The 27004-nt window shown below is 43.2% G+C and overlaps 1 protein-coding gene across 2 annotated transcripts in view; it reads left to right on the top strand.

Moving 5' to 3' along the window:
* The window catches only part of LDLRAD3 (low density lipoprotein receptor class A domain containing 3), a 218656-nt gene extending 192066 nt beyond the window's left edge, over nucleotides 1–26590 (top strand). For both annotated transcript variants that reach the window (XM_073604192.1, XM_073604191.1), the window contains exons 5-6: nucleotides 10934–11279; nucleotides 15482–26590. In XM_073604192.1, coding sequence (XP_073460293.1) covers nucleotides 10934–11279; nucleotides 15482–15719 — 584 coding nt within the window. In that variant the 3' untranslated portion in view covers nucleotides 15720–26590. The remainder of the gene's footprint in view (nucleotides 1–10933; nucleotides 11280–15481) is intronic.
* The last annotated feature ends 414 nt before the right edge of the window (nucleotides 26591–27004 follow it).

Below are 27004 nucleotides of genomic sequence, written 5' to 3'. Positions count from 1 at the left end.
AAAATATATATATATATATATATATATATATATATATATATATATATATATATAATTTTTTTTTTTAATATATATATATATACAGTTGTCGGATACATTGCAATAATGCACACTGCTGTCTTCAGGCTACATGGACATCTAGAGGCTGAAGGCTTTATTTGTGAATGAAGCCTCCAGCTTACACCCCTCATCACAGGATTCAAATGGAAATTTACCTAGTCTAGAAACAGCAGTTATTTTAAATGGCAGGGAAAGTGTATTTAACATTTTCACAACCAAAGATTATTCATTCCTAGATGTTCAGACCAAATTTAGCAGCATCAGGAGGAATTGGTTAACTTGACCGCATCTCTGGCATGTTTCCCAACTTAACATGTGTGTATGTGTATTTTGCTTATCTTTTTTTTTTTTTTTTCAAATAGATCAATGCAAAAAAAAGTGTATGTATATAAAAAAAACACACACACACAATTACAGTATAACTTTTTTTTTTTGTATAATACTGTAATTGTATCCGGTAATTGCAGTATTAAAATTGTCAGATACATTGCAATTATGCACACTGCCATCTTCAGGCTTCAGGGACATCTACAGGCTAAAGGCTTAATTTGTGAATCAAGCCTCCAGCTTGCATATGATCACATGATGCATGTTAGAGCCTAAATAGTGAGCACATGATACAGAACCACTCTGGTTGCTGATCATTAGTGGGTACCAGAGCTGTTTGTGAGAGCCTGGGCTGATAGCTAGCAGATGTGCACAATGTCGACTGCTAGCTGTCAAATGAAGAAAATAGATTCATGTATCTTTATCATGTAGAGCAGGGATATGCAATTAGCGGACCTCCAGCTGTTGCAGAACTACATATCCCATGAGGCATAGCAAGACTCTGAGAGCCACAAGCATGACACCCAGAGGCAGAGGCATGATGGGACTTGAAGTTTTGCAACAGCTGGAGGTCCGCTAATTGCATATCCTTGATATAGAGCAACAATAAACGAAAGGCTGCGGGCAGGAATGACTTAAAGCCCAACCCCTGGCACAGCTATTTAAAAAATATTTAATTCTCACATTGCAAGTGTCATTATTTTTATTTCTTTAGGAGCTCTGTAAGTTTCACTGCCGCTATACAGCAGGAACCAAACTTCCCTAAGACAGGACTTAGAACACCTTTCCTTCTCCTTATCACTATACGTGGAGGGGAGGTGTTCTGCAGCCCACAGAAAGAGTTATGAATCATGCTAAAAGATGAGAGTAAAGCGTAGACAAAGAGCACGGGGGGGGGGGGGGGGGGTACCATCTCATACGTTTTCTTGCAGCATCAATATGCTAGGGGAGGCAGGTCAAGGGACTATAAATACGTTATTATAAGAGGTTATATAAGACTATATAAAACTTGAATTACAAAGAAATCCATTGCCATTTTCCCCAAATAGAATTATCAGTTTTCTAACTTGCTTGTTGCTAGGGGTTACGCTTTAATAGTGCCTATAGTGCTGATGGAAGGAAACAGATGGAATTCGTAAGGCTAACAGAATAAAAATGTTAAACACAAGGACAGAAATCCCCTCCCCCTGGCTATCTTCTTCTGGATGATGTCTGAGGATGACACGGGAGGGAGGGTGGTTTTGTCACTCTTAAGTGAGATGGAATGTGTGCTTGATGACCCTGGACTGCAACTAATCACACACTGTATGGAAATCTATGCAGATGAGGGTACATGAGGATGACATGCTGATTTTTCTTCTAAATTATTTAAAATATTCTATGCAGAAGTGACGTCATTGGATACCAGTGTATCTTGCAAGGTACACTCCAGTTAAACTAAATAAATGAAGCCCTGGAATGCATACAGTATAGGGAGCACAGCCTAACTGCTCATGACCTTAAAGACCCAATCCACCTCACTCCTTTTTGGCTAAGATGTGGGAACCCCTTGATAACCTGTGTGTAATGCAAGAGAGGAATACTCACACACCCACTAAGGTTCCTTGGTCTCACTCTCTGATTGCCCATTCTTGTTGTTTGCCTAATTATTTTAGTAAAGCCAAAGAAACCACCCAGTAGTATACTGTAATAATGTGCCTTTACCAAACGAGAATGCTGCATATACAAGTTCTTTACAGTTACAGGAATACAATACTAGACAGAGTGTTACAAAACTAGACATACACACACACTGCCTATCCTTTCCTAGCAAATGCACTAGTTTATATACAGTAGAGACATGCTAAATGTCACTTGGCTTCCGTTATAGCTGGTCCCCAATTTCCATAGCAAACAGGACTCCAGGCATTTCAAGGGATTGCAGAAAATGGGTTCTTGGTCTTGGCAGTCTTTCTCTTGCTCTTGTAGTGTGGCTTCTTGTATTGTCCCTTGGCAGAGCCCTACTTTCAACGCGCACTTCTGGTCTTTTTGCTTGTAAAGTTTGGTAGACATTCCCACATGGGCATAGCCTTTTCAAATTTGGTTTCTACATTCGTTTCTTTGAGGCACACGTTTCTGTCTACAAACTCTAGATAGCAGTTTAGTATTGTAAATGCCATAGGTCAGATATGTCAAATAGGCTATTGTTGATTCTTACTGACCAGAATGAACTAGGCTTGGGTTCAGTGTTTGACAAGAGCTTTTTTAACACAATGGGAGCAGCTTTAAAATGTGTACCTTCTTGGATAATAGTTTACATTGGCCACATGTATCACAATGCAATACAATCTCACCTGCAGAAAGTCTAAACAAATTGCTTACAATATAAAGATTCTCGCGGCAACCAGTCGGATTCAGACAGGGATGTTGCACAGAATTGGGACGCAGACCCCTGCCAATGTGATCCTGGCTGCAGTGTATCGCAGAGAACTCGGATTTACTTTTTTCTCAGGTTTCTACTATTCTGTGTGTTACGCACTCTCTTTACTGCTCTTTTGCCGTGGCTGCCGGTCCCGGTGAGGAATGAAGCCAGATGCCGTTCCAAACCGCCACCAAACCGCTTGGGGCTGCCGATGCTGTTCTTACTGAAAGACGGAGAAGCTTACCCATTCACCTTCATTATGTCTGTGTTTACACTCTCCTCCAAAATCATTATCGCCCCCGATACTGAGAATTTGGCAGATCTGATGATGTTATTCCGCTCCGAGGCTGTGACGGAGGATTCATTCTCTGCTCTAAATAAGGAGCTATGCCAATTTATGCAAACGCTTATCTCGGACATTGGATCGCTGGGTTGTTAAATACTTGGCTTGGTTTTTTTCTTAGAGTATCCGTTCCGTCAGCTGAACTCAGTCCAAACAGCCTATTAAGCAAGCTGTGTGACTTTGAGTTTCACCCAAGCCAACACAAAATAACATGCAAAGGAACAGATTTTTATAGCCCAGCAAACATCCATTCATTAAAGGGAAAATTGCACAAACGGCTCACCGCTGACTAGCTTTAATAAATATTCTTAGTTAAGGGTATATTTATCCTGTAGACCTCAAATATAATGGCACACGATGAATACTTATCTTCCACTACGAGTTGCATCTTTGGACTCCTTTTGAGTTTGCTGCTTTGGAACAGATTCTCACTTCAGGGCTACCATGAAGCACTGGGGCTTGGCGATAGTTGAGATAATTGAATTTGATCCGTCACTACAGACTGTTGAAACAAAGTAAATAAAAGACATTCTGACAACTTGAGTATGTTTTGCCTTCTCTGGTTCCTTCTGCCCCCCCCCGTTAACATGCTAATAAAATTAATAAATACGTTTCCGTCTTTATTAGATACCTTATTTTAGACCCAGTGACTTTGTCATAGAGTCTCTATGCTTGTAAACCTCAGACATTAAATATGCAAATATTTAAAAATATGCATATAACAAAGCATATCCCTCTATAGCAGGAGTCTCAAACTGGCGGCCCTCCAGCTGTTGGGAAACTACAAGTCCCATGAGGCATTGCAAGGCTGACCGTTACAAGCATGACTCCTATAGGCAGAGGCATGATGGGACTGGTAGTTTCACAACAGCTGGAGGGCCGCCGGTTTGAGACCCTTGCTCTATAGTATGTACTTGTCTCAATCCAGAGCACTAAGTGTAATTTCTGTCTGATGCTTCCTTCCTCTGCTATCAGCATGAGTCACTTGACAAATCTGACAAATTTTCTTGACACCAAGAGAAAAATGGTGACAGGGGAAGGAGCTCTAGCTGATTGACGGCCTCAGCTCGGTTCCTGTGTGCTGTGTGAAGGGGGGGGGGGTGTCCTTATCCTCCAGTCAGCTCTTAGAGCTCTCCTCACTGTGCTCTGCAGAGTGTAACTTCAGCTCTCCACCACCTTTATTCTGAATTCTGAGAAAAGCTTTAAAATGCAGCACTTAGAATGGCTGTGGAGAAGAAAGTGCTGTAGATAAACTGGTATAACATATGTAGAAGGATATGTTTAATCTATGTGTATCACTGGAGGCCAGTCACTTCACTGGGTATATGTGAGGGTTTACAACAACTTTGGCGTACACCTTGCTATGGCAGGCTCCGGTGCTTTCCTCTTCTTCTTCTGGCATTCAGTCTGTGAGAGGTGCCTTGGCTTTATTACACACAATGCAGGGCTAGTGACCCTACGTGGAGTAGACAGGCGTGCATCTGTGGCCAGGAATGCCTTAAAAAGAACACACCATGGCAGTGGTCACTGGATGGAGGGGCCTACAGGCGTGAGGACTAAGGTAAGTATTCCTCCTTATTCTTTTACCTCTAGTCTACACCTCTAGCGCAGTTAACCATTTGTGTGTGTGTGGGGGGGGGGGCACTTCAAGTATATTTTAATTCCTGGAATTGGGATTTAAGTCCGAATGAATGAAGACCACTGATATCAGCAAAGTGCCATGGATTCTGGCTCATTACAGCAGATAGACAATTGTATGGAGATTTTTTTTTAATACCCAGGACTCCTTTCCTTAAGGAAATCAAAACAAAGAAGCGCTATTATTTCAGCCAGAAGACCTGGGGGATGTGCCCTGTGTGCCAGGGTCTGGCAACACCCTGATTTCTTAGACACATAGTTAATAAGGACACCAGGACATCCAATTCAACCTGTGTGTGTTTATGTCAATACCATTTATCATATCCCTGTATATGGCATTCGTTAAGATGCCCAGCTAAGAGTTTTTTGAAAGGATCGACACTTCTCTCTGACATCACCAATTGTAGAAAGGAATTCCATACCCTTACTGCTCTGACAGTAAAGAACCCCTTACACAGTTTAACCACTTGCCTACAGGGCAAGTTTACCCCCTTCCTTCCCAGGCCAATTTTCAGCTTTCAGCGCTGTCGGACTTTGAATGAAAATTGCGCGGTCATGCAACACTGTACCCAAATGAAAATTTTATGATTTTTTTTTTTTTGGAGACAGATATAGCTTGCTTTTGGTGGCCACGACACACCACCAATCAGCACTGGGTTTTTTTAAACATACAAAAAAGACCGGAAATTTTGAAAATAAATAAATCTTTGTTTGTTTTATGTTTCTTTTTGCAAATAAGTAATTTTTGTGCTTCACTGATGGGCTCTGATAGCGTGCCCCCGATGGGCACTGATAGGCTGCACTGATGAGCTATGAGTAAGCATCAGTAGATGTGAAACGCGTTAGCCGTTGTGCCTGTACTATCCACCTCTGATGTTGATCCATTTTGGATTTTTATACTTTTTGTTTCAATAAAGATGTTCTATTTTTCACTGAGTGCGGCCGTCCAGGATTACCTTCTTTTCCTCATCTAATCGTGCAGAGCCAGCACCTGTGAGGCTGAGTAGGGCGGGAGCTTCCATACAAGTGTGGCGGTTCTAGGAGCAGCATCTCCCTTTGTAGGCTGCACTGATGAGGCGGCACTGAATGGCAAGGATGAGGCGGCACTGATGGGCACTGATATGCTGCATTGATGAGGCTAAATGGATAATTAGGGCACTGGTGAGTGCCCTATTTATTAGTGTAAATGTTCCCTGTCACTGGAAAGCCTGTTATCGGCTTTCCTTTCCTCACACACTGACAGCGCTGAGGAAAAGAAATGTTGATAATTGGCATTTGTTTACATGTAATGAGCTGGGACTGAACACAGCTGATCACATGATAAAGGGCCCCTGTGATTGGCCCTTTACCTACGATCTGTGATCAGCTGCATCTATAGGACACAGTGATCACAGAGCCCGCCCCAAGGGCACACAGGGGGACTTCAACGGACACCCTCCCAGAACTGGACTGACTGTGCTGTAGCCTTCTTTCAGCTATAGCGCGGTCGCCATGTGGTTAAGGTTAAACCGCGTCTCCTCTAATCCTCCTTGACTTCTTAAGCTCCCTGAAACTGAATATTTTTTTCCTTAAAGCAGTGTTCCGCTTAAAAAAAAAATAAAATGAAAAGTCAGCAGCTACAAATACTGCAGCTGCTGACTTTTAATAATCGGACACTTACCTGTCCCAGGGTCCAGCGATGCGGGGGGATCGAAGCCCTGCTCATCTCCTCCTCCACTCGGCGCCGCCGGCATTGTAACTGTGGGCGCCCGGCTTCTTCCGAAGTCGCCAAATTTGCTAGCAAGGCACAGTGCAAGACGTTGAAAATTGCTTATAGATCAGAGAAATTCTGCAGTTAGGCTTTTACCTTTTTTGCTTTTACCTGAAACTTTCTAGGTTGTGTACAGGGCCTTTTTAAAGCATAGGCTCATTTAGTTAAATAAAAAAAAAAAAAACTGCGCCAATTATGGTATCTTGTGGTGGTGTATTTTGCTTTTTTGCCAACCGTGACTTATTCACCAAATAATTATTTTATATTATTATTTTCTTTTTTTTTTTGGCTTCAAATGGGAGTGATGGAAATGTGAACAGGAATGTGCCTAGAGAATATCGTTCAACAAATTTTTATGTTTATTTTTTGTGCTAAAAGGATTCTCTTTCCTGTCTCGGAGAGTCAAGGGGTACGAGTGACAGAAGTACAAAAGCAACTTGCTTTATCATAGCACAGCCCAGGAGATCAAACGAAGATGGCTCTCATTATGCTTTGCACAAATCGCTCTGGTGACATTGTACCTTCCGAAGCGCACGATGCCCGTCTACATTTCATCAATGTTTTATTGCTTTGAAAATTTGGGACTACAAATCAGACTTTCAGCCTAGCAGCGAAACGCCAGCAAGCAGATGGCGCTTTGCTCTGTAGAGGAAGACTTGACCACATTTTACCACTTGATTGTCACATCTTCCTCCGAGGAGCAGAGCGATGGACAAATAGAAATAAACAAGCTGTTGCTTTGTAGCAAAAATGTACAGTTTGCTCATTAGAGCAAGGCATTTTCTAAATATGGGACGGACGTAGATTGTAAAGGAGCCCTGTGCAATAACACAATTTAGGAGCCCCTTGACTCTCCTCCTTGTTGCTTAATGTATGTGGGTGCCAAATTCTCTTACAGGGCCCAACTGGGCACGTTGAGCCTGCAGGCATTGTTGCACATTTTGGTCCCTGTTCTCTTTATATCAGCTTTTCGCATCCTTTGTACAATGGAGGAACCCTTGAAATAACTTTAAGGTCTCAGGCAACCCCTGCTAAAAATTACTATGTCAATAGTACAGTAGGCTGCCAGAATAAGGAAAGTGAAACACTTAGGGGGAGATTTACTAAAACTGGAGCACTTAGTATCTGGAGCAGCTGTGCATGGTAGCCAATCGGCTTCTAACTTCAGCTTGTTAAATTAGGCCAAACTGCTAAACAGTTAAAACTGGAAGCTGATTGGTTCCTGTGCAGTGTTTTCCAGATTTTGCTCTCTCCAGTTATAGTAAATAACCCCCTTAGTGCATTTAACACCTAGGGCTGTTGTATACAAAAAATTATTTGCAATAATAATTAAATGAACAAGACAACTGACAATGATAACATCCAGAAAAAAAATCCACATACAATTGAACCAATGAGAGTACCAAACCAACGTCTCGAGAGTCCAAGTTTTTAATAATTCAGCCAGTTACAGTGAAAAGGCAAAAGAGAGCCATCATATTTTGGGCATGGGCGTCCGCAGGTAGGGGCAAGGGGGGGCAAATATATTTTATGGCAGGGCTTGCCAAATTTGCTTGGAATCTAAGAGCCAGCTAAAAAAAGCTAGGCGCCATTTTAAAGCAAAGCTTTATCTTCAACGACAAAAATAACCGATCCTAAATCTACACAGAACACTCCGGTCAGTGCTGATTGGGAGCCGGTTGGCTGCTGGTTTTCCAGCATGCTCGTCTAAAAGAAGCCGGCTGAACGGCCGGCTTTCATGCACACCAGCTGAATATCGGACCGTTTTTATTGAACTGGCTGGTGTCGCCTGGCATTCGACCCATGTGAACTAGGCTTGATGGTGTGGTGGGCAGCTGCTCACTAGGGAAGGACTGTAAAGCAAGGTGGGGGCGATAGGGGATCCAGTGACTCATGCCACTTTAAGCCCCTTTCACGTGGGAGCCTCATCTAAGTGGAATCCACTTGCTCAGTGGGGATCTCTACGCTGATGCGCTCAGCAGGCGGATGACAGGTCCGTGTAAGCTCCACTATGCAGAGCAGACACGAACACAGTCCCGCTCTCCTCTATGGGGCAATCAGATGGAAACGGACCGCCTGTCCATTTCCATCCTATGCCATTTGATCCTAACCGCCGGACTGATAGAAAATAGGACCACCATCCGTTTTTGGTGGACAGGATCGGATCAAATGGCAATGGGTGTCAACTGACATCCGCTGCTCCATAGAGGAAACATGGGGAAAAGACACTCGCCGCAGTTTAGCACAGATGCCAGACCGCTAATTCTAGGCGCCAATGCGACCTGGCCCTGGGGTTTGTCAAGCCCTGCTTTACGGTTACTTTTTGTTGATCCTGACTTCTTGCTGTACTGAAGCCCGTGTGTTCTCCCTACAAGCCTTTGGAGCAGCCTTTCTTAACATTTTCAACACAGAGGAGCCCTTGAAATAACTTTCCGGTCTCAGGGAACCCCTGCTAAAAATTACTAAATCTGCAGCTCATGATACATTAATGTGATGGTCAGTGTGAAGAATGTTCCTTCCACTTGTGCTCATTGGGAACAATTACCCCCTTACACTAGGCAGCTGATAAGCCAGTACAACCGGCCCTGTTGTACCGGGCCCAGCATCCTCAGAGTGGGGGGGGGGGCGCTCGGGCAGCCTCACAGACAGCACAGAATAAAAAATTTGAAAAAGGGTTTTTCTAAATTACACCCCTGCTCAGCCGCTCCTACTAGTTTAAGGGTGTGCATTGTTGCTCTTTTCCGGGTCCCTCCTCTCCGATTATGTGGTGGTGGGAGTGGAGGGACTTTTTTTTTCAGTTTCGGGCACATGTGCAATGCATTCCTCGCCCGCTCTGCTGCTTAAAGTCCCGGCCGCAAGCCTGCTGCTGCCCATTTCCTTCCCTGGCGGAGTGATCTTTCTCCGCTCAACGAGATGGAGAGCGAGAGGCTGTGAGGTGGGCGGCGGAGGTGGCAGGCAGCTAACAAGGTCCAGAAGCAGAGGGGAAGCTGGAATTCATGACTGCTGCAGCACAGCGGTGCCTGAAGGTGGATGAGTGGGGACACAGAAGGGGGGAACACATTTGTCTGCACCTGGCACTTTGGAAAATTACACAATTCATTCAGAATTGTCAATGTATGGAGAGAGAAGGACACTGACTCATATATGAATTATATTTGCTTGTTATTTTATGTATTTATTGTTTTACACTAACTTCACAGTTAATTGGAATTTTTTTATATTTTTGATGTATGTATAATCATAATAGTAGGGGATTCATTAGGCAGCACTTTGAAAAATATTTATAAAGGCAATTTAAAGGTACAGTACCTTATTAAAAGCAGCAACTTATAGATTATTCATTCACATAGGATTGTGAAGTGGGAACTTATCTAAGGAGCAGAAATTGCTCAAGGAACTCCTATCAATCTCTGGAGGAACCTCAGGGGTCCACGGAACCCTGGTTGAGAAACTCTGCTTTAGAGCAAGCCTTGCTTCCACCCTTTACTCAAGGCTACATACAGTGCGCTCATTTGCTGGTTGAACTTGGCACTTGTGTTTTAAATTTCCTGCACCAGCTGAACTGTTGGCGTTCTTCCATTTGGGAAGCAACCCTCTCAAGTGAATCTTTAAGAACAGATACCACTTTGTTTAAAGTTTGTCCAGCGCACACAAAGAAGAAAACATTTTAATAAAACCTTGTGTATGTTGAGAGGTTTGGCTCCCTTTTAGGTCTGGCTGTCTTGCAGGGGTGGGATGTTTTAGTAAGTAAATTCCAGATTCTGTAATGTCTACAAGAGATTTGATTGAATTTGGCCGATAAGTGTGCTCTGCTATAAGGTCTTTCTTATGTTACTTTTTAGTGGTCTTGTAATGAACGGAAATTGTGCACACAGGTTTGAAAACCTTACCAAGCCATAATGATGTACAACTTCTCATACACAAATCTCTAGAATAAGAAAATCCGCACTGCAGAAAATAAAGCCAGAGTCATTATATTCACAAATATGATCCACTTTTTTTAAAGTAATGACATATCCAAGAAACGCATGATTAAAATCATTTAAAACGAACCCATCCATCAGTAAGCAAATTAGCTAAATGGACCAGATATTGAAGGATTTAGCATGAGTCCTGCTCTGAATTGACCCCAGTCACATGTGCATAAAAAGTCATAATAAACATGCCATTTAAAAGACCCCAGGGAAAAGTCTGCACATGCAATAAAATCAGAGTACTACATAGATGATTACTGCCTGCCTAGCCTGACTTGATTATTGTACAACGTCTATTCTTACAACGTGGCTTGTGGCAGATTAGGAGTTATTTACTTTTTTTTTTTTGCATAGGGTTCATTGAATCTTCCTGCTACTATCACATTCCACCCTAAGCATTATAGGCTCTTTTTCTGATTGTTCTCCTTTTCTGTCCACAGAAAGCGGCAGTAAGAAGGAGTTTGTGTCCTCGGAAAGTCATCTTCTGTATTACCCGAGTATCACGTACACCATCATCGGCAGCTCCGTCATCTTCGTGCTGGTGGTGGCACTGCTGGCTCTGATCTTGCACCATCAAAGGAAACGGACAAACCTGATGAGTCTTCCAGTGCACCGGCTGCAGCACCCGCTACTGCTCTCCAGACTGGTGGTGCTGGACCACCCGCACAACTGCAGAGTCACCTACAACGTCAACAACGGGGTGCAGTACATGTCCAGCGAGGGGTACCAGCCGCCAGTCAGCATTGAGTCTCCCCCATCCTACAGCGAGGCTGTGCTGGACCACAAGTGAGTCTGTAATTTATTATGTATTTTTTCATTTCTTGATGTCATTGAAAGTTGAAGTGAATAATATATATATTTTATATATATTTTATATATATATATATATATATATATATATATATATATATATATATATTGATATTGATATATATATATATTGGCACTAAAAAGATCTGCCCTGCAATTGAACCTAATTCTCTAAATGTCATATATAGATGGAGGTTCAAAAATTGGATTGGGATACACTTTTAGCATGCTGTAGCTGGCCAATTGGATTGGGAGACACTTGTAGTATGCTATAGCTGGCCATTTGGATTGAGAGACACTGGTAGCATGCTGTAGCTGGCCAAGTTGTTTGGGAGACACATGCAGCATGCTGTAGCTGGCCAATTGGATTGGCAGACACTTTCAGTATGCTGTAGCTAGCCAATTGGATCGAGAGACACTTGTAGCATGCTGTAGCTAGCCAACTGGATCAAGAGACAGTTGCAGTATGCTGTAGCTGGCCAATTGGATCGAGAGACACTTGCAGCATGCTGTATCTGGCCAATGTTTTTTTTTTTAACTAATACTTGGACCTCTTTCACACTGGGGCGCTTTTCAGGTGTTTTAGCGCTAAAAATATTGCCTGAAAAGCGCCTCTCAAGCCATCCCTGTCTGAGAGCCCGAGTGCTTTCACACTGGGGTGGTGCACTTGCAGGACGGGAAAAAAAGTCCAGCAAGCAGCATCTTTGGGACGATGCGGGGGTGGTGTATACACCGCTGCTCCATGGCCCCTGCCCATTGAAATGAATGCAAAAGCGCTTCAGCAGCACCGCAAAATGGGGGCTATTAACCCTTTCCTCGGCCGCTAGCGGGTGTTAAAAGCGCCCTGCTAGCGGCCAAAAAGCGCCGCTATAACATCTAACCCCCGCACCGCCCCAGTGTGAAAGGGGTCTTAAAACAGAACTCCAGACATTAAAGTAATCATTTCCTCACATCCCCTACCCATGGGCAATGTACCCTCTTTATTTTTTTGTAAATTTCTTTTATTAGGAAAATAATGTAGCAGCCACATGACCATTCCAGTTCCATGCTTCTCCTTCTTGTGGTGATGTCCCTCTACTTTAACACTTGACGTGTTTGTTCACCTTTTCTGAAAAGGTGAACTAACATCGTACACCATATATATATATATATATATATATATATATATATATATATATATATATACACACACACTCACACATTTTTTTTTTTTTAAAGAACCCCATACTTCTCTTTTAACCCTTCACCTAGCAAATAATGCCTTAAGTAAACTGTTAACACTTAACCTGCCCTCCCCAAAAACCTGAACTCTAAAGCGAACCCTAATTCTTAAAGCAAAACTTTACTCTCTCAGTCAACATTGACTATTTCTATTCTTTATGCTGCTAACATTAGTAAATGGATAGGAAAGTATATCATATTTACTTGTTTTAATTTTTTTAAACATTTCTTTAATTACTTCCTGGTTTCAATGACTAGGCAGATGATGTCATACATCCCAGGAGCCTTCAGGAAAGGAGCAGGGGTTTTCTCAGCTAAGCACACCCTTTTTCCTGCATGCCTGAGCTAAGGGCAGATAGATTCCAGGACGTGAATGCTCCATGAATCATCTGCCCTTACTGAAGATGGCCACTGCCAGAGTTGCTAGGAGAAATGATTTCTCAGCAAAATAAAGCATTGAGACATGGATGGATAGCGGAGTTTGCTTTGAATATAAAAAATGAATTAAATTGTGTTTTTGGTTTGTGGTGCTCAGATGCAGCGTAGTTCCACTTTAACCCCTTAACTAACTTGTATCATTAACCCTTATTCTGCTGTATAGCCAACTGATCCTGTGACAGGAGCCTAAGTGCCAATAGGAAGCCATCTTGCACTAGAAGCATACAGCAGCAAGGTCCTAGCACTGCAATAACATGATCCGTCTCCTTTCTGCCCATTGGCTTACAGAGTAAGCACTCCCACTGCAAGTCTTCTTTCCCCTGATGTGTAACAATAGATTTCAAGCAACTGAATTGGAAAAATTTAACTAAATGGAGCTTTTATTTGGTTGCCTCGAGTTATTCTTCCCTAAGCCCCGTTTGTAAGACCTCATCTGGAATATGCAGTTCAGTTTTGGGCACCAGTTCACAAAAAAGGATATTGGGGAACTGGAGAAAGTGCAGAGAAGGGCAACCAAACTGATAAGAGGCATGGAGGAGCTCAGCTATGAGGAAAGATTAGAGGAACTGAATTTATTCTCTCTTGAGAAGAGGAGATTAAGGGGGGATATGATCAACATGTACAAATAAATAAGGGGTCCATATAGTGAACTTGTTGCGGAATTCACATTAAGATCATAACAGAGGACAAGAGATTTCATCTCCAAATACGAAAAGGTTTCTTCACAGTAAGAGCTGTGAAAATGTGGAATAGACTCCTTTAAAGTGGTTGTACACCCTGTACAACCACTTTTACCTACAGGTAAGCCTATATTAAGGCTTACCTGTAGGTGCTGGAAATATCTCCTAAACCTCCACGGTTTAGGAGATATTTACAATAAAGCCGTGCATCGATATCTACGGCGCATGCACACTTTAGAAGGGGCAGATTGTGCCGTTTCTAAAGGGGGTCATGCCGTGACTGACGGCTCCTGCGCGGGAGTGACGTCACGCGACTCCGGCCAGTCACAGAGCCGGAGTTCGTGACCCTGGAAGGAAGAGGAGTGAAGATGGACGCTCCCTGCTAGTGGGGACAGCGGTGACATTGGGGACTTCGGTTTCAGGTAAGTGACACATAATGGGCTACTATGCTTTACCTTTGCAGGGAAATAAAGAGGAAGTAAAAAAAAAACCCATTAGGGTTTACATCCTCTTTAAGAGGTGGTTCCGTCAATCTCAGTAGATTGCTTTAAAAAAGGCCTGGCTTCTTTCCTAAATGTACATAATATAACTGGGTACAGTGGAACCTCGAATTACGAGCAAAATCCGTTCCAGGAGAATGCTCGTAATCCAAAGTACTCGCATATCAAAGCGAGTTTTTCCATTGAAGTCAATGGAAACGAAAATAATTTGTTTCGCATTGACTTCAATGGGATGCAATACCGCATGCGGCCAGAGGTGGGGGGGGGGGGCGCCGGAGAGCCTCAGAAACGGACGAACAGGACCGAGGACACTTCGGCGGACCTCGGCAAACCTCAGAAAGATTTCCTACCCGAGATTTGCCAAGGTCAGCCGTGCTGTCCTCGGGCCTTTCCAAGCATTTCCGAACAGCTGCGATCGGCGACGTTTAGCTCTGGCACCCCCCCCCCCATCTCAGACCAAAAGCGGTACTGCACACCGTTTTGGCCTGAATCGTGCTCGTATTGCGAGACAACACTCGCAAACCGAGTTACGATTTTTAAAAATACAGTGCTCGTATTGTGTTACTCGCAGTCCGAGGTTCCACTGTACTAACATTTATAGGTAAAGTTCACCCAGGAAATATCCGATTGCTTCTCGAGGGATCAGGAAGGATTTTTTTTCCCTGCTGGAGCAAATTGGAGCATGGTTTGCTGGGGGTGGGGGGTTGCCTTTATCTGGATCCACTGTGGGTATAGAATTGTGTATACAGTATATGATTTTATATAATCTTTTTTTTTTTTTTTCTTTTATTGGTTGGACTAGGTCAGGGATATGCAATTAGCGGACCTCCAGCTGTTGCAGAACTACAAATCCCATGAGGCATAGCAAGACTCTGACAGCCACAAACATGACACCCATAGGCGGAGGCATGATGGGACTTGTAGTTTTGCAACAGCTGGAGGTCCGCTAATTACATATCCCTGGACTAGATGGTATTGTGTCTTTTTTTTTTCAACCAGACTATGTAACTATGTCAAAATTGAAGCACCAGGTCAACTGAAAAACAATTGTGTTACTTTTGATGGATTTTGTACTAAAGGGTGTTCTTATGTATTTGCCACAAAGGGATTGATTTACAGAAACTGGAAAGTGAAAAATGCTGATGCATGGTAGCCAATCCGCTTCTTACTTCAGCTTGTTCAATTCGACTTTGACAATAAAACCTGAAAGTTGATTGGTTTCTATGCAGAGCTGCACCAGATTGTTCTCCAGTTTTAGTAAATCAACCCCAAACCGTCATCTCCTATATTTTTTGGGTAGTATTGTTCTAAATTAGACATTTTGTGTTTCTTCTCTCAGCTCCCCTCCGCCTTGGTTCTCTCTGCCTCCACCTCCGTATCCCTCCGACATGGAATCTTACAGCCAGACGGAGCTGCCTCCATACCGGTCCCGAACAGGCAGCGTCAACAGCGCTGGTTCCACAGGAAACACTCTGGACAATGCAAGCAGCACTTGGGATTCCGCCAGCCCCGCCGAAGCACCGGATCCGGTCCAAATAGCCGGCGAGACTCAACTGAGCACAGTGCTGGAGGTCTAAGTCACTGAACAGACTATGTCCGGTTACGTTTACACAGGCGTCACAGGGAGACGGGTGTCTGTTCCTGATGCTAGCAGAGGGCTTCCTGAACTCACAGGGTGTATTGAGACACATAATACAGGTTACACACAAGTGCTCAGTACAGAGTCTGCTTCACCGCGGGGGAAGAGCGTCCGCAGCACACAACAGGTTTCGACCCTTCGGTACCCATTTTTGTGGGCGACTCCCCCAGTGCCCATGTGTACCCAACCTTCGACTGTCATGGGTTGGTCTGTGGTATCTTGTTACCAGCAAATATTCCTCATATTTTTATAGAATCCAGATGTATATTTTTTTAGATTTCTTTTTTTCCTTCTTTGTATTTGATAAATATATAATTTTTTTTTTTTGCTACCACATATTCTTCGTGAAGCAATAAGGCACTTAAATAATAGGGCAGACGATCAACTTTCCCCTCCTATCTATCAACTGCTTAGTTTGGATAGCTGCAAATTAAATGTAGAAAATTCCATTCCAGGCCAGTTCTACATACAGGGGCTTTCGAAGGCCAAATTTTACAACTTTTGTGATTTTTTTTTTTTTTTTTCCCCACCTTGTTATGCGTCTTTGCATAAACGCACATGCAGTAAAACGTGTTTATGATAAAGCTGAACTCAAGGCAGGTTAGTAAAAAGAAAAAAAACACCAAGTCATGCAGAAATGCATTCATATAAAAGCAGCCATTGTAATTACAAAACTGAATTTAATTTGACATTGGACTTTTGCCTTCCTCTGTACAGCAATGCTCAGACTGGGAGAAAGCAGTACAAGGAGCCAGTCAGATGTGCTGCAATGTACCTGTGCTAACAAGGAATATATTGATAATAGGAGAGCCTAAAGTGACAGAGAGATGAACTCATCAGTTTGCTGCTTCTCTTTTCACTGACCAGATGATAATGAACTACTGGAGAAAACAATGTTATTTTTTCTCCCAGGATTGCTGGGGAACACGTCAGTCTTTTACTGCTGAGACCCCCCAAAAAGAAGAGTGGGTAAAAGTATGCCAAGGACCAGTGGCAGCTGGTACTAAACTTTTTTAGGGGGGTGGCAAACAAACCCCCCCCCCAGGTCCGCACTCACCCCTCCACCGCCGCAGCTTCCCTGGATTCTCCTCCCGGTCTTTTATAGATCTTGATTGGCCAGGAGGAGAACTTGGAAACCAATAGCGCTCTGCGCCCCAAGCCCAACCTTTTTCAAGCCAATTAGGGCCTCCGGCTCTAATCCTGTGCTTGAAAAAAAAAAACTTATAGAAAGCTATGAGTCCGGCACCCCACATGCAAACTAGGGACTTATGGACCGGCCCCTGTTGCCAAAGACCACCCTTAATAATTGTGGTGTGACCAAATCACGTCATTTCATGTAGAACCATATGGCCCAAAATTGGGTGGGAAAGGATGAGCTCACACCTTGTTATAGTATAGGTGAACCGCAACTTTTTTTTATAGGTATACCCTCTTAGCTGCATAAGGAGCTTAGAGATCTGGGGGAGGAGAAACAACATCACACGGATCTTCCTAGTATATGGCTGTACGGGGGGGGGGAGTAGGAGGGGGTTTCCAGCACAGCCAGAAAACTGACCAGGCTGTGCTCTCATTCCTAATTTGGTCAGTTTTTAATAGGAAAGCAGAGGGACTGGCAGGTACACTAGTGATTTCACACGAAGAGAACAGGATGATTTTTCATACAAGTACATGTTACAGAAGGCACATAACAGGAATATGAAATGTTGGGTTAACATATTCTTTAGGCAGGGCAAAATGTTAATGCGAATCCTTTGAGTGGTAATTAAACTGGTAATTGAGATTCCTGGTGAGGGTATAGAATAGAGGCCATCTTCCTACCAGTCAGATAAACCCTCAAAGCCCTGACCAGACCTAAGGCTAGGTTCACACTATTGCAGTTTCCCTGCTGCCATGTTTGCATGAGCACAGCATTTAAATGGATGGCTGTACCTAAGGAAAGTACAGGGAAGAGGTTTCTCGCACCTTTTCCTTAATTGCAGCTGTCGGGGAACTGCATAGTGCTATGGGGCGTGGGAAAATGTGCTGCAGTTTTCAGTGCATGGGTGTGCCATTAATTAAGCATCTACTAACAAGTCTACTAACAGCAGCACATTTTTGCTGTGGGTGCAGCCCCGCACCCGCATAGATGTGAACCTTTCCTAAAGAATGGAGAGAAATCTTCATAGGATCTGACAAAGACTAGCAAAAGAAGTTGAGGAAGAATCACTCCAGGGCCAATAAACACTAATAAGCCACATCAGAGTCCTCTGTACACAGTCTATTTACCACAGTGGGTGACTCCTCAGTGAGTAGCCAAGATCTGGGAGGCCAATATGGCACTGAGCATAATGTTGACTGCTAGGGTGAATATTTAGAATGTGGAGTGGGCTATGACAGTGCCAGCAGCTGTACATATACAAATCATTAGCTTTTGGCCTTGTGCACAAAGGATATGGACGTTTTTTCAAAGCATTTGTAAAGGTTTGAGCAGCTTTGTTGAAGACTTTAAAGAAAACTTCAGTTCCAGTATGAAGTGCTTCTATTAAGATCTATGTTTAGCCTCCCGAAACTGGAGCTGAATGGTGGTTTAAAGGCTTCAACAAAGCTGCTTGACAAGTGCTGTATACACGGCCCATATACAAGCTGAAGGCTGCGTGAACAAGGCCAAAGTCTTAATGCAGAAGAGCTGAGGAGCAGGGCAGTAATCTAACCTGAGCTTGTTCAGTACATGTAGGGGTGTAGCTACTAGATGGGGTTGTGCCTTTTGTTTTTTCCTAGTGTCCAATCTCCTAGAGCAGGGGTCTCCAAACTTTCTAAACAAAGGGCCTGTTTACTTTAGGGGGCTGCACTGTGACCAGTGGGAGTAGAAAATGTCCTGGTGTCAGTGGGAGTAAAAAATGGCCCATCATTGGTATTAGGGGGAGTAATAGTGCCCTGTCGGTATCAACGAAAGGAATAGTGCTGCATCGTTGGTGTCAGTGGGAGGAATAGTTCTCCATCATTGGTGTAGGTGGGTGGAATTATGCTCCATCATTGGTGTCGGTGGGAGAAGTAGTACCCCATCGTTGGTGTCAGTGGATGGAATAGTACCCCATTGTTGGTGTCAGTGGATGGAATAGTGCCTCAATATTGATATCGGTGGGAGGAATAGTTATTCATATAAGTAGGAGGCATAGTGCCCCAAGGGCCAGATAAAGGCAAGCAAAGAGCCACATCCAGCCCCGGGTTGCAGTTTGGAGACTACTGTCCTAGAGCCTATAACCAGCTCTAGAAGACTGACTGTCCCCAGACTGAAAAAAGGTTCCCGGGCGACAGTTTTTCCTGTGGGGATCCTCCGTAGTCTGTATATGCTTAGAATAAAGTTAATAAATACCTATGATAAAGTTGCATTTTTTTGCTGTCTTGCTTTGCAATATCAGAATCGTTAAAAAAAGGGGAGGAGTTTTGAGATCACAGAAAAACGATCATTGCATCTTTGTCACTGGTTTCCTTTGAACCTCTTTGGTTGATGGCAGCCTTTGCATGTGTGTTTTTTTTTTTTCCTTTTCTTTTGAAGCTTTGAATAGGATTTGGATAGAGACGCGAGTAGTCAAAATGATCATACATGCACAAAACAAGAGATGCTCAATGCTGAAAAGAGGAGGAAAAAATGAGATGAGAGCAAAAAAAAAAGAAAGGCAAATTAATATTAACGCTCTGAGAAGCTCAGACTGCTCAAACTAATACAAATGTCGGAGCCTTGAAGCATTCAGAACAATAGGAAGTGCAGAATACGGAGAGCAGTCAATAATGCCCTGCTGCACAAAGCCATCAATTGATGTTCCCATAATCCTCTGGGGCCGTTCCTGCTATAAAAGATAATACAACTGTGAAGCACCGACGGATTGTATTTTTTTGCACCCCATGGAAACATTAATAAACTGTATCATAAGTCTTCCCAATGAAAAGAAAAAAAGGTAACAGTCGTCCCGATTTTAGAATGCCCCTTAACTCTTTCGCTGGTTTAAGTACAATCCCTGCACTCTATGGTCGGGCAGCCAAGCTGCAAAGCACACAGGAGGTTACATGCCAGTTTAGAAGGCAGCACTGCGGTTATAAATAGCTTGAGGCGGCAGTAAAAAATGTTTGCCTGCCTTAGTTGGGGCATTTTTTTATGCTTTTGCTGCAGCACCCCCGAGGACTCTGCAGCACTCCAGGGTGCCGCGGAACCCTGGTTGAGAAACCCTGCCCTATAGGACAAGAAACACAAGTTGAACTTTAAAAAGTTACACAGGTGGGATACACTATGTGAACAAATGTTTGTGAACACCAGCCCATCGCACCTGCACTATATGGCAACAGTTTGGGGAAGGCCACTTTCAGTTCCAGTGGGAGAGTGTCAATGTGCACAAAGTGGGCACCATATATAATTGAAGGATATATATAATTGTAGTGGCCTACACAGAGCCCCAATCTCAACCATAATAAACACCAGGTTTTCTAGTCCAACATTATCTGACGTAAATGCTCTTATGGTCACACATTTCCACAGACACGCTCTAAAGTCTTATGGAAAGCCATCCCAGAGGGTACAGGCTGTAGAGGGGCAACTCCATATTATTGGACAAGATTTTGGAATGGAAGGAGGTCATGGATGTGAGGGTCAGGTGTCAATGAACTTTTGATCATCTAGTGTACATATAAGTGAACTGTTACAGTTTCTAAAGATTTCTCTTCAGCTGATCTTGTGATCCAAACCCCTTACAGACAACATGGCTTGGTTCTCAACCTCCACTGCAGCAAAAACTCCTCACCCAGTCTGCTGATATAGTTTCTTTTTTTTTTTTTAATGAATACGTCATTGCATTAATTGGTGTTTTCTTCTATATCTGCCTAGAGTTTGACTTTAAGAGGAACCTGTCAGTGTACAAATATCCCCAGTATAATGAAATACGAAGCCAGACACAACAAGCCAGCTAGCATTTTCAGAGGTCAGCAATGGCAGCTCTTCTATTGCTCTCAGGACAGGTTTTCTCTAACATGTACCTTTTTCTTAATTGCCATTGGTGGCCATTTTATGCACTCAAAGGGGGAGATTTACTAAAACTGGAGCACTCAGAATCTGGTGCAGCTGTGCATGGTAGCCAATCGGCTTCTAACTTCAACTTGTCCAATTACGCTTTGACATACTGAAGTAATAAAAATTGCTTGCCATATCGGAATCCATTTTGCTTGCCAATTGTATTCATATGCAACCAGTATGAGTTGGTAACCCCAGTCTCCACTTGGTCCTGACATCTGTACAGGAAAAATCAATTTGTGTCCTATGAACTGCTGAGAAATAAGGCATACTGGGTCAGACACATAGGAGCTTCTAAAGGCCATTCCCAAGACCCACCACAAGCAGATTCTCCCTTTTGTGTTTCATGGGAAAGATCAGACTGGTTGCTCTGTACAATAAGAACAGTTTGGCCACATGCATAAAGAGGGAAGACACAAGGCAGCCATTCAGTGCCTTTTCATTCATATCTATCCATGTGTAGTAATGTGCATCATGTAATGCACTTTCACCTACACAAACACAATTTTAAAGGGTCAGTCCACCCAAATGTGATCATCTTCCATTCATTGAAGAACCCCATGTAGATCTTTAGATCCTGACCATAGCGTTATAGTACCCACTGCATGAGTAGGCCACTAGGTAAAAAAAACAAAAGTCTCAGCCTAGGGGCAGCCCTTGCAGGTGACCAAAACCTCTCTTTGCTGGAGGTAGCTACATTTTTTGCCCAGCATCAAGGTGTTAGGACCTAAGTTCCCTGCTAGAGACTTTGGTCCTCTTTTGTTGCTGGGATTTTATTGCCTTTTTATTTTCCAGTTTTTTGTGTTTCTAGATCTTTAGTCAAGTCGCTGTCTGAGTGACAGGCTGGATGCTATAGATCCTTTTAGACCAGGGGTCTCTTTAAACTTACTAAACAAAGGGACAGTGTACTGTACTTCAGATTTAAGGGGGGTTTGGACTGTGGCCATTTACAGTAGAAAAGGTCCCAACATCATTGGGAAAAAGCAATGCCCCATCTTTGGTATCAATGGGAGGAATAGTGCCCCATTGTTGGTGTTAGTGGGAGAAATGAAAGGGCTGGGCATAAAATTTGGAGCTGAACAGTGACTGCAGACAAACAGCAGTAGTCACTGTGCGGGTATTCTGACAGCTACAGGTCATAATACAAAAGCCAACAGGGGAGATTTCTCCATCCATGCCGTTTAGTGTGGTTGGGGGAATCAAGTGATTTCTCGACAGGGAGAGTGAGATCCCCTCATAATGGGCAGAGCAGTTGTATTGACCTGGGAGCTTAGTACAGAGACCTTACCAACAGAATCCCTGAGAGATACTTTCTCAGTTTCGAGTGGACTGACCCTTTGACATGTTAAACTCTTCCATTCCCATTAACGTGTATTTGTTGTCTTGCGTTGAGGTGGTATTTGGGTAAAACCAAGTACTTTGTTACCATGCACCCTTTATAGGGCTCATTTACACTTGCTTCTACTTTAACACACATTAAAGCATCTACTGCTTTAACATGCTTTTTTGATGCTTCGGTGATGGTTTTTGAGGTTTTGATGAAGCTTGGCAAATGCCCTGCATGTGTTCATTTTCTATTTGTTTTAAAGGGGCACAGTGGAAATCCGGCTTAGTAGTACCCCCACTCTGCAGATCCCCAGATTATTCGTACCCTCGTTCAGCCGATCCCCTGCTCAGTAGTAACCCCCAGCTCTGCTGATGCCCCACTCAGTAGTATCCCCAGCTCTGCTGATCCTTTGGTTTGTGGATCCTCATTTCTTTCCGGTCTCCGCTCACCTCCCGCTATATTGCTTCCACGCTGTTCACCGCGTGTGACATCTAGTTTCTCCTGATCTGGTCCCCCAGCTCCGCTGATCCTTTGCCACTCAGTCCCCTCTCTCCGGTCCCCGCTCACCTTCCAATATAGCGTTACTGTGTTGCACACTATGTGTACTGCCTGCTAGTTGCTCCGCTCCAGTCTGGACCCCGCTCGCCTTCCTGCTGCTCCATGCTGCACACCAGGTGTGAGGTCTGCACCAGTCACTCCCAGATGATATACACGTGAACCAGAAGTGACTGCTGATGACGTCTATCTGGTTCGCTTGTTGGTTTCCCAGTGCATCCTGGGATATCTCATACCTGCAATACCCCCAAAACAAAGCCAAGCTAACGCTTGTTATAGACTCCTATGGAGGCTTTGGAGACACTGTGGAGCACCAAAATAGCGACATGGGGTATAAATTTTGAGGCAAAGCAAACACATGCGAACAGGACTGTAAGGTAACCAATTTTTTTTAGTGACAGGCGCTTTGATTGGCATTCCAAGTGCTTTCAAAAAAGTGTGTCCAATGCCACATTTTGAAGCAAGTGTAAACGTGCCCTTTTATTCCCAAAAATCGTTTTTTTTCACTGCAGTACACCACAGCGATCTTTGCAGCCTATCCAGACACAGTTCTGCATAAACCACACCAGTGCTTTTTAGAGATAAAAAAGAATTACACCTCAGGCCTTTAAGAGCTGCATGAAACTTTAAAGCCAGCCTCAGTATACCGTTTCCTGCTGAGCCAATAGGTCGCACTATGACTCTGGTATATACGGTAATTCTCGCTTACGATACTAGTTGATTTGATGTTGACTTTTTGGCTCGCTAGCATTTTATTGTTTAACTTGTCTGGTAACAAGCAACTCAGACCAGCCTGTGTGAGTGATTATTAGTGCTTTATTGCACTGCTATGTAGCGAAATCCTCACGGACATCCAACCTGAATGTCTCCTTTGTTGGTTTTATTAAAGCCCTATTCATCTTTTTGCACCTCAGAAAGTATGTCCTGCAAAGACTAATGCAACCTGGCACTGATCGAAGAGCCATCACGTTCGAGAGCAGACTGAAAAAGAACAAAATGAAGGCTTGCGAGGAGGAGGCCATGCGTAGCCACATGGACTGAACAGTATTGGATTGTGACATCTTGTGGTCTTCTCTTTTACTTGGCTACATTATATGTTAAATTACTTTCCTGCTCAATAACATTTTTACGCTTCATAAGGTGACGTTTCAGAGAAAAGTTGACACAAATTTCTCGTCACCCCACCCTACTGTTGTTTTTATGATTCCTTTGTGTGCAAAGCAAAAATAAGGAAGCCGCGGCAAGCCGACTGTGATGGAGCTTTTCCATCAAAGATGGTGTGCTACAAATTCCTGAGTCTTGTTCTGCAGATTTTTGTGTTTTAAAGAGGTTGTATGGTCAAACAATGGCAAAAAAATATCAAGTATTGGTATGTTAATGGACTGCAGAAAAAACAGTTTAAATTGGACCTGTCCTGTTTTAGGGTCCGCTGTCTAACCCGACCCATTTGCAGATCTATATCTGTATGATTTCCCACTAAGATGCCGGTTGCTGGGGTAAACACTAAGGCATTAGTCACATGATCACGGTCACCTATACTTAAATTGCACCCTCTCCCAGCCTACACTCTTAAAATTATTAATAGTAGAAGAAGCACTGTAAGGCCTTTTCTGCAGCTCCTGCTGATGACCATCACTTGGTCAAATTGTAGAGTACTGGTCATATGATCTGTGCTGAAAAGGGGACTGCCTTGCAGGGAGAACCAGCCAGTCGGAGACTCTGCGGTCCCTTCTGAGAGCCCATGACTAGCACTTTTGAATTTATAGGTATAGGTAAATATACCTTTCTCCTTATATAATTAACGACTGGGAGGGGGAGGTCCTTAACACAATATATATTATAATTGGAGTTTTCTATTAATCTCAGCCAGTTGCTTGTGCCTCACATGGTCCGAGCTGCAGTTGGCTCAAATACAATAACTCTTGAGCCAGAAAAAAAACACATTGTCAGCACAAAATACAACATTTTTAGACCTGATTGCAGTTTTACTGTGCGTTCAGAGGTTTAAGGTTCAATTAAAGTTGAACCTTGAGTCTTGCACAGTTGTAAAGGCTGGTCACAGTGTGTATTAGAAGTTGCAGCAGATAAAGCCCACCTCATTTCCTGGCTGGAGACCATCCAGCATCATCTAGCCTTCTCCAGCCTTACTGCCCCTGACCTGCCCCTTTCAATCAGTGGATCGTAGTCCTTTACATTATGGAGAATCAGCATCACAAGTCAGTGTTTACTAGGGTAGTCTGCATGCAAAAGCTTTATAAACGCAATCTCCTGCACTTGAGTGTGGTGCTGGGGATCTAATAGACTCTCCGCTCTTCAAGTTGGTGGTTTTAGCACTCACACGCCTTGCAGCCCTCCTGGGACTACGGATATGCCTTCTCATGCAGCACTAGAAAACAAACAAAGAGAAGGGCGCACAAGCCTAGCGCATTACCAAAATACACAGTTTATTGATGAATAAAAGCAATTATACTCGCAAACAATTCATGTAGATAAGCATAGCAAAGGGCCAAGATCGACCATCTACAAAACTATGCATATCCGCAGGAAGTATCCTTTTGCATTTCATACGGCTTTCTTGTTTTGAGGGGTGACCCCTCTTCCTCAGAGCCTCTCTGTGGAAGAGGGGTTGCCCCTCGAACCATGTAAAGCCTTATGAAATGCAAGAGGAGTCTTCCTGCGTGTTGAACTATGCATAGTCAGTCTTCATGCAATGCTGACTCCTCCTGACTCGCACTCGCCTATTAAGGCATCTTAATAATTACATAACTCCTACCAAGCCTATAGGCCCAAGAGGCAGCCCACTGCTTATATCAGGGCTGAGGGCTCTTGGGAGGAGTACTAAGACAGGGTGCTGTGATGTGTTCATGTACATCATGCTTCTGGCTCCTTCCACCCTCCTTTTTTTCTTTCAGTTTGTAAAAGCAACTCTATGTTAGCCTGTGTGTCCATGTATATTTGGGTGTTTACAGGCATATTTGCAGAGGAGCATTGACAGGCTGAATTAAAAAAAAAAAAAATCACAAACACGTTTTTGAGAGAAGCTTTCTGGCAGAAAAAATGCTTGGCGTGCAGAAAAGCAGCCTTTATGCATGTTCGGGGTTTTAAAGTGTAAATTGATTATTGATTATAATGAAAAATGAGCAAAGGGAAATGTTTTGGAAAAAAATAGCTCATAATCGCAAACGCCCTTGCAATACAAGCCATTATGAGTGTTTTTTTTCTGGCATTTTTTTTCAGGCCTTTATTGTGCTTGGACCCAAAAAAGCCCACCCTTGCCTATACTACCAGACTGCCCTTGACAATGTTTATTATTGCTAAAAAGCCAAAGTAGCAGAAAAAACAGGAAAAGATGTAACAAGTAGAACTGCAGCCTGTGCAGAGAATCGGCACAAAGGCCTGCCAATAGTGTTTGAGTTAGGGTAGGGAGCTCTATTTCCAGGTTATATGCAAGCTGTTCATTCTGTGTTTGGTTCTTTTAGAGTTTGCCGCTAAAAGACTGTAAATAGAAGCCAGCATCCATGTCTTTTATTTCCAAGCAGACGTCTATATGCTTCTTCTTGTACACACTTGATATTCTACTGGCACTCAAATCACGAGTGAAAATGAAGTATTCATCCTGACACAACCCCTTCAAGCGTACCTGTTATAAGCTATGTAAGCAGCCATCTTGTCTGAAGAACCTACATCAGCCTCGGTGATCTCACTCCCTCCTGGCAGAATTATGGTTCCACCTACAAAATGGCTACTTCCTAGATTTTAAGCTACTGTCGTGTTGTCTCTTATGTACATTAATGAAACTGTTTTGCAAAGTGCCTTGTTCATTCAAACAAGAGATACTTATAGACTGTACAACCAATCTATATGTACAATGAAAAACATCTTTCCAAAATGGTGTGTGAGTGATACTTGAAATATCTACTGATTTTTATTTTTGGTTGGAACTCTTTAAAAGGAACCTATTGTTGAGGAGAAAAAAAAAACTATGGCACAGGGAACAAAATACTTCTGTGTAATTTTTGATGAGCAGCGGTCACAATACTAAACTAGACCATGTTCCCTGGCCAGGTACACTTGTCCGCTCCACGTGGAGTTGAGGGAGGGGCGTTGTTACATTTAAAGAAGAAACCTTGAATTACTGTATAGAAATAGAAGCAAATATGCCCACTCCAAACTCAATTGTTCCCTCAAATTGGTGCAGGCACAGGAGCCCATCCACACTCCGTGTCTATCTATCCAAGCAAGCAATTAGCCGCACACCAATGACATCACTGATCAGAAAACTTTAGACAACCTTAGCACAGAC

The sequence above is a fragment of the Aquarana catesbeiana genome, linkage group LG11 (genome assembly GCF_042186555.1).
Source record: "Aquarana catesbeiana isolate 2022-GZ linkage group LG11, ASM4218655v1, whole genome shotgun sequence".
Taxonomy (NCBI): domain Eukaryota; kingdom Metazoa; phylum Chordata; class Amphibia; order Anura; family Ranidae; genus Aquarana; species Aquarana catesbeiana.
Note: the sequence above shows the minus strand (reverse complement) of the source record. Positions and strands in the feature narration are given on the sequence as shown.